This window comes from Salvia hispanica, chromosome 3, assembly GCF_023119035.1.
Source record: "Salvia hispanica cultivar TCC Black 2014 chromosome 3, UniMelb_Shisp_WGS_1.0, whole genome shotgun sequence".
NCBI classification, from domain to species: domain Eukaryota; kingdom Viridiplantae; phylum Streptophyta; class Magnoliopsida; order Lamiales; family Lamiaceae; genus Salvia; species Salvia hispanica.
The window spans coordinates 30,198,396-30,206,000 of NC_062967.1; the positions used below are offsets into that span (position 1 = coordinate 30,198,396).

General features: G+C 32.8%; 2 protein-coding genes across 3 annotated transcripts; both read right to left on the bottom strand.

The window, feature by feature from the left end:
* Positions 1-1,073: 1,073 nt before the first annotated feature.
* On the bottom strand, positions 1,074-6,213 carry LOC125213326 (40S ribosomal protein S10-1-like). Of its 2 annotated transcripts, none has more exons than XM_048113810.1 (5): positions 6,137-6,213; positions 2,893-2,941; positions 2,271-2,550; positions 1,781-1,916; positions 1,074-1,261 (listed from the first exon to the last, which is right to left on the bottom strand). In XM_048113810.1, exons 1-5 carry the CDS (start codon positions 6,137-6,139, stop codon positions 1,190-1,192), a joined length of 540 nt encoding a protein of 179 aa, XP_047969767.1. In that variant the 5' UTR covers positions 6,140-6,213; the 3' UTR covers positions 1,074-1,189. The 2 variants fall into 2 exon arrangements, with proteins under 2 accessions (XP_047969767.1, XP_047969766.1); XM_048113809.1 differs by lacking the exon at positions 6,137-6,213 and adding an exon at positions 3,018-3,120.
* Positions 4,085-6,218, bottom strand: LOC125213327 (40S ribosomal protein S10-1-like). Its single transcript, XM_048113811.1, has 5 exons — positions 6,137-6,218; positions 6,011-6,059; positions 5,308-5,587; positions 4,822-4,957; positions 4,085-4,325 (listed from the first exon to the last, which is right to left on the bottom strand). The coding sequence occupies exons 1-5, from the start codon at positions 6,137-6,139 to the stop codon at positions 4,254-4,256; spliced, it is 540 nt and encodes a 179-aa protein (XP_047969768.1). The 5' UTR covers positions 6,140-6,218; the 3' UTR covers positions 4,085-4,253.
* Between the last annotated feature and the right edge of the window lie 1,387 nt (positions 6,219-7,605).

Below are 7,605 nucleotides of genomic sequence, written 5' to 3' on the forward strand. Positions count from 1 at the left end.
TTTTTATGTGAAAATTCAAATTTTGTGTTTATGTTAGATTCATTAATATTTAATAGTCATAGTAAGCTCGAACGAATTCAATCGACTCAATTAATCTTGATACAGCAAAAATAAAAATTAAAAGTTATTAATATATCCTTTTTTAGTAAAATTTATACAAATATACATCATACGTATCAGGATACTTAGTCATATATGACAACTTTTATTTTCTCCTAAAATTTGTTTTCCTCTCTTTTATTGCTTCTATTCTTTTTTTTTTCTTTCTTTACTCAATTATTAAACTCAATCTTTATATTTGAAGCTATCAATGAAAAAAAACTCTTGAAAAAAAAAAAAAAAAAAAAAAAAAAAAACTCAATTTTTGCAATTCTTATCCAAAAAAAACTCAAATAATTTAGGTTGGTGAAAGTATAAAATATAGTATTTCCTTTATTCCATAATAATACAGTCATTTTTTTCAATTTAGAGAGATTCATAGTAATAGAGTTTTTTTTTTAAGTAAAAAGTAACATATTTTATCTCTCTCTTTTTACTTTATTATTCATATTTTTTTCTCTTTCACACATTATTAGTATCTTTTTATTTAATACTTTTTTTTATAATCTTTATGTCGGAAAGAAATATCTCCACTATTATGGACCCGGAGGAAGTAGTAATATAGTACTCTATACTATTATTGTGATTAATGTCGGTTCTTATCCCAAAGACCCAAACCATCCTCTCTACACCTAAAACCCTCCTTCACCATCTAATCATAAATTCGTGTTTATTTAATTTCGATAGTAATTATTATTGAAGAGATTATAACAAGGAGAAACAATAAGACAATTGAAACGGGCCAGTTGACAAATTATCGTATAGATTTAGATAGTTTGAGACATGGGCCTTGAAGCATAAGTTGATCAAATCGGAATTACTAACGATAAGGGGCAACCTTACCATTAATAACCAATTATATCTATTTAAAATTATGAAAAGAGATAAATACGAATAATCAGAGATAATCATTAAACTGGCTAAAGAGAGAACGTACTAAAAATACAACCAAAAAACATAAAACCCAACATGTATGAAATCCAACAAAAAGAAAGAAACATTGGATATATTCTCATGCAAAAATAGAAGCGATAGTTTGACATAATTCCAGCTCACAAAATACTCTATCGAAATACTTAAATTATAGAGTTTAGCTTGAAGGTGCTCCGCCGAAGCCACCGGCGCCACGGCCGAAACCCGGACGTCCACCACCATTCCCACCCTGCATAGCAATATATACCACATGAAAATAAAAGTTATGCAACACTTTCAAAGCAAGAAACAAAGCACACCAGAAATTCATTTGGTCGAAATTCCTAATATCCAAAAACCAAATGGTTTGATCTTATTTTCCAAAATATCAACATAGTAAGGAAAATGAACATAAAAACCTCAAAAACAGCAGAGAAAGATTGATCATTAAGGATGAAGAAGACTACAAAAAATGTAAAATAAATATTGTAAACTGTAGGTTATTCAATGAATCATAATTTCTCAAAGACTGAACTTTTCTGCACTTATTATACAACTGACACAAACAAAAGAATAAGACTACTAGTAACATTAGCAAGAAAACTAGACATGACTTAGTAGAAGGTGCACATCTTAAATAATAGTACTAGGATCAAAACTATACTCCAGTTAATAGACTGATTTGCCGTAAGCAAACCAAATTACACAAAATTGTTCATGTACCGCATTAAGACACATAATTTAACAAAATATAGATTACAAAACATACCCTGAATGAAGGTTGGAAGTCAGCAGGAGCTCCACCTTTCTCCCCACCGAAATCTCCAGGTGGCCCTCTTGGTCCACCACGGTATCCATCACGGTCACCAAAACGGGGCCTGTCGCCCTCAAATCTTGGTGGTCCACTATATCATTAGATCAAAAATATGTTATTAACAATACAAGATCACATTTTGATAGTCATATGAAACACAAAGCACACTAATATAAAAAAGCAACTTTCCTAACACAAGACATATTGTGGTTGTTATCTCTCAAACTTACATTTATTGCATTGACAATAAATTTAACACCATGAGAAGGTGACATGATTAGTAATGACATTAAACAAAAGGCTCATTATACGGAAATTAAAGTATCTACCAGACAAAAGGCGTGTGGAAACATAAACCAACTACGAAAGCACAAAAAAATAATATTAATTGCCAAGCACATAAAACCAACAATCCTTATGGCTTGTGAGAGCTAGTGGTTATTACCGAGGGCGGTCGCCAGGGGGGCCACCCATGGGCCTGCCGAGGGGCTTGGCAGACTTCTTGAGTGTAGCGGGGACAATTTCCGATGGAAGGTTGAGGTATGTGCGTAGGAATTCAATTCCATCATTGGTCAGATACCAGTAGTAGTGCATCCAGGCAAAGGTCTCGCGCACGTACTCCTTCGACTTAAAGCTCTGCATAAGCTTAATCACCTGCAGATTCGGGACATCGATATCGGGGTGCTTCGCTAGGTTGTAGTCCTTCTTCGCATAGCACACACCCTCTATTAAACATAATGCACTCAGTTAACTCATTGCAGCTTAACAGAAATAAGCTTAAAAACAGTGTTCCTCTATAAACATTACATATTCAGTTAATTCATAGATTAACAAAAAAAAACTTATAAACTAAGTTATTCAAACATAACAGATTAAGGAAAATTCATAGCTGACTATCTTTAAACCGCGCTTAACAAAAAAATAATTTAACAACAAAGTTCGCTAAACATAAAGTAGATTAATGAAATTCATAGCCGATTATCTCTTTACCGCGCTTAACAAATAATTTAAACAATAAAAACAAAGCTCACAAAATGCAGAATCGATTTGAATATACTATAACGAACCTTGGAAGAGGTATTTGGAGATCTCTCTCCTGTTCTTCTCCGGGATGATCTGCAGCAATTAATTCATTGATTAGCAAACAATGAACAGCAAATACACTAAATTAAGCACGGAAACGAGAGAATACCATGGCTGCTTTGCGAATTCGGAGTGGAAGATGGATAGAGCGATGAAGACAGCAGCTGATGGTTCTAAACCCTAGATTTGAGGTCAAGATTTTATATGTTTTGTTTGTGGACTTGGGCTAAATATAGGCCCGATAAATAATTGCTTTTAATAAACTGAGAAGCCCAAATATATTTTAAATTCTCCATGGATAACAATTCTTTGTAGTATTTCCTTAATCTAAACTGGAGTATAATTAAGAACTATAGTTAACTCGTTATATAAAAATTAATCTAACGAATATTGTTTATTTCAGTAAATAGATCCAAAATTGAAGTCATGTGGGTATTTTTAGTTTCAATTTATAAGTTTTTGTGTCAAAGTTACCATTTATAGTAAAAATAAAAATGGACTTTTATTGTGGGACGGGCTAAAATGATAAAAGTGGACTTTTATTATGAGATGAAGATAGTATTTCTAAATTTTGATAGTACTTCTCCTAAATTCGGAGTAGTAATTTCGTTTATGCACAAATACAAATTTTAAACACAATTAGTAAAATAGAAAAGAAAATGAAAAAATGTGAGTAAAATTCGAAAGAAGTTAAAAAATGGGGCTACTTAAAAAAAATAGGATTAATTTTTTCAGAAAAAAAAAGAAAAAAAAGAGTGAGTATATTACTATGTGGAAAAGTATCAAACATTACTCTCCTTTGTTTTGGCCTCCATCTCACCTCGGCCGAGTATAGACCACGCATTCAACAAGTTAAACCATGTATTTCTTTTTATGGTTATTTATTTGCTGATTCTTCTTGTTATTGGTGTTTTCCCATTGTTGCCACCATTTTTTTTAGTTCACTAAATTTTGTAAAAATCCATGTTCATTAATCACTTTCTTAGTTTCCATACCCGAATATAGAAGTACTCACTTCTAGTTGGAATTTAAGCTTAACTTGCTGTTGCAACATATATACAATAGGAGTAATATTTAAATAACAGTAAAATTGAATATATTTTGTTAACTGAATTTAATTACATTTATTTGAAATAAGAAAAAGAGATAAATACGGATAAATGAGACGAAGAAACAAATCAAAAATATAAAAACCAACATTTATGTTATCCGAAAAGAGAGAAACATTGGATATATTCTCATGCAAAATAGAAGTGATCCTTCGACATAATTCCAGCTCACAAAATACTGTATCAAAAAACTATGAATTAGCGAATGGACAACGGAGTTTAGCTTGAAGGTGCTCTTAGCTTGAAGGTGCTCCACCAAAGCCACCGGCACCACGGCCGAAACCCGGACGCCCGCCACTATTCCCACTCTGCGTAGCAACATATACCATATGAAAATCAAAATTATGGAACAGTTTTAAAGCAACAATCAAAGCACACCTCAAATTCATTTGGCCTAAATTCCTAATATCCAAAAACCAAATGCTTTTTTCATATCATATCAACACAATAAGGAAAATGAACATAAAAAAATCAAAGATAGCAGAAAACAGAGACGGAGAAAGATTGATCACTAAGGATAAAGAAGACTACATTCATTTCCATAGTATTTTTTTCAATGAATCATAATTTCTAGGAGACTGACACTGACAAAAGAATAGCACTACTAGTAACATTAGCAAGAAATGGTAGCAAATACTAGACGTGGCCTAGCAGAAGGTGCACACCTTAAATAATAGTGCTAGGATTAAAACTACACTCCAGTTAATAGACTGGTTTGCCATAAGCTAACCAAATTACTTAAAATTGTTCACGTACTGCATTACGACGCATAAATTAGCAAAATACTTATGTTAAAAAACTTACCCTGAATGATGGTTGGAAGTCAGCAGGAGCTCCACCTTTCTCCACACCGAATTCTCCAGGTGGCCCTCTTGGTCCACCACGGTATCCATCACGGTCACCGAAACGGGGCCTGTCGCCCTCAAATCTTGGTGGTCCACTGTATCATTAGATCAAAAACATGTTATTAACAATACAAGATCACATTTTGAGAGTCTTATGAAACACAAAGCACGCAAACAAAAAAAGCAACTTAATTGCCTACAAATCCTTCACTTTCCTAACACAAGACATATTGTAGTTGTTATCTCTCAAACTTAGTATTGCAGTGACAATAAATTTGAAGGTGACATGATCAGTAATTACATTAAACAAAAGGCTCACTATATGGCAATTAAAGTATCTACCAGACAAACAAAAACTAACTACGAAAGCACAAAAAATAATATAAATTGACAAGCGCATAAAACCAGCAAGTCCTTATGCCATGTGAGAGCTAGTGGTTATTACCGTGGGCGGTCGCCAGGGGGGCCACCCATGGGTCTGCCGAGGGGCTTGGCAGACTTCTTGAGTGTGGCCGGGACAATCTCCGATGGGAGGTTGAGGTATGTACGGAGGAATTCAATTCCATCATTGGTCAGATACCAGTAGTAGTGCATCCAAGCAAAGGTCTCGCGCACATACTCCTTCGACTTAAAGCTCTGCATAAGCTTAATCACCTGCAGATTCGGGACATCGATGTCGGGGTGCTTCACTAGGTTGTAGTCCTTTTTCGCATAACACACACCCTCTATAAAGATAATCCAGTTAATTCATTGCAGCTTGAGAAATAAGCTAAAAACAAAGTTCCTCTATAAACACAATTCAGTTAATTCATTGCAGCTTGAGAAATAAGCTAAAAACAAAGTTCCTCTATAAACACAATTCAGTTAATTCACTGCAGCTTGAGAAATAACTTAAAAACAATGTTCCTCTATAAACACAATTCAGTTAATTCATTGCAGCTTGAGAAATAACTTAAAAACAATGTTCCTATATAAACATACAGTTAATTCAGAGATTAAAAAAAAAAAAACTTAAAAACACAAAGTTATTTAAACATAATAGATTAATGACTATCATATCCGATTATCTCTTTGCCGCGATTTACAAATAAAACAAGTAAAAACAAAGCTCACAAAATGCTGAACCGATTTGATAAACTAAAACGAACCTTGGAAGAGGTATTTGGAGATCTCTCTCCTGTTCTTCTCCGATATGATCTGCATCAGTTAATTCATTGATTAGCAAAACAATGAACCGTTAATAGACTAAATTAAGCACTGAAACGTGAGACTACCATGGCTGCTTTGCGATTTTGCAGATGAAAGATGGATAGAGCGATGAAGCAGCAGCAGATTGTTCTAAACCCTAGGTTTGAGGTCAAGATTTTATGTGTTTTGTTTGTGGACTTGGGCTAAATATAGGCCCGTTTAATATTTGCTTTTAATAAACTGAGAAGCCCAAATATATTTCCATGGATAACAGTTCTTGTATTTCCTTTTCCTAAACTGACAAGTACAATAGTCGTTTAACTCGTTATATAAAAATTATTCTAACGAATATTGTTTATTTGAGCAAAATAGATCCAAAATTGAAGTCATGAATAAAGATATGTTAGTGATATTTGTTTCACGGAACCTAATTAAATGTAAATTCTAAATATTGTATAAACTTCAAATTATGATTTGGACTGTTAAAAAATATCAATTAATTATAAAATAATAGCAACATAAAATATCAATATAGTGGCAACGGTTGACATTGTGTTAATATTGTGGTGACACCAAAATCTTAAAATTTTACACCGTTGACGTTGTGTTTATACAGTGTTGAAAAGTTTGGAGTTTATACAATATATAGAGTTTGCATTTTATCATTACTCTTAGTTTCAGTTCATAAGTTTTGGGTTTAGTTCAAGCCCGCACATGTAGGCGTGTTGATGATATACATACACTATTAATTTCTTAAAAATATAAAATAAAACTTAATTAAAATGTATAAAATATTCAAAAAATCAATAATATTAAAATTTATAAAATATTCATAAATTTATTTTTTGTTATGGGTATAATACTACTCAAGTAAACTTGAGCATGTATATAAGTGAGATACTGTCATAGCCAACAAGGACTTTCGTATAACGAATAGCCACATAAAAAAATGCAACCCGTTTGAGAAAAGAAAAATCTTTTTTTTAGTCATTTTAGAGCATCTTAACGATGACGACTTATGGGGCTGACTATCAAAACGTCGAAAAGGATTTTAAAACCAATTATTAGTTCAATTGAAAACATGGTGTAAGATTTTGATTGCTAAATTATTGATTTTCAAAAAATTAGTCCCCAAATATTGCTATTATGTGAAATAAATGATAACACATGCTGTAACATCATTTATTCTTTATTAATCAGTAATCAAGTGAGGGGTGTTACAAATTTCCACTGATTGCAATTACATATGATTCACATATATTGCACATTATGTTGAGTGGCTTCTTCGTCGACCTTTCACCGCTACCGTCTATCCGATGCGACAATTCCACCATGACATCTACCGCAAATGTTTGGTCAAGCAATGCCAAGATGATGTATTGTTGCTCTTGCGCGTTGAACCAATTATGCTTGTTGGGTAGCATTGTTTCGCCAAATACTATGATTGACCAAAATCGTAGTTGTTGCGAATCATCAGACAATTTTATTTTGTTCACCAAATGTCTCGTGTATATTAGAATTTTCGATTGTCCAATCACCAAACCCTCGAAAAATT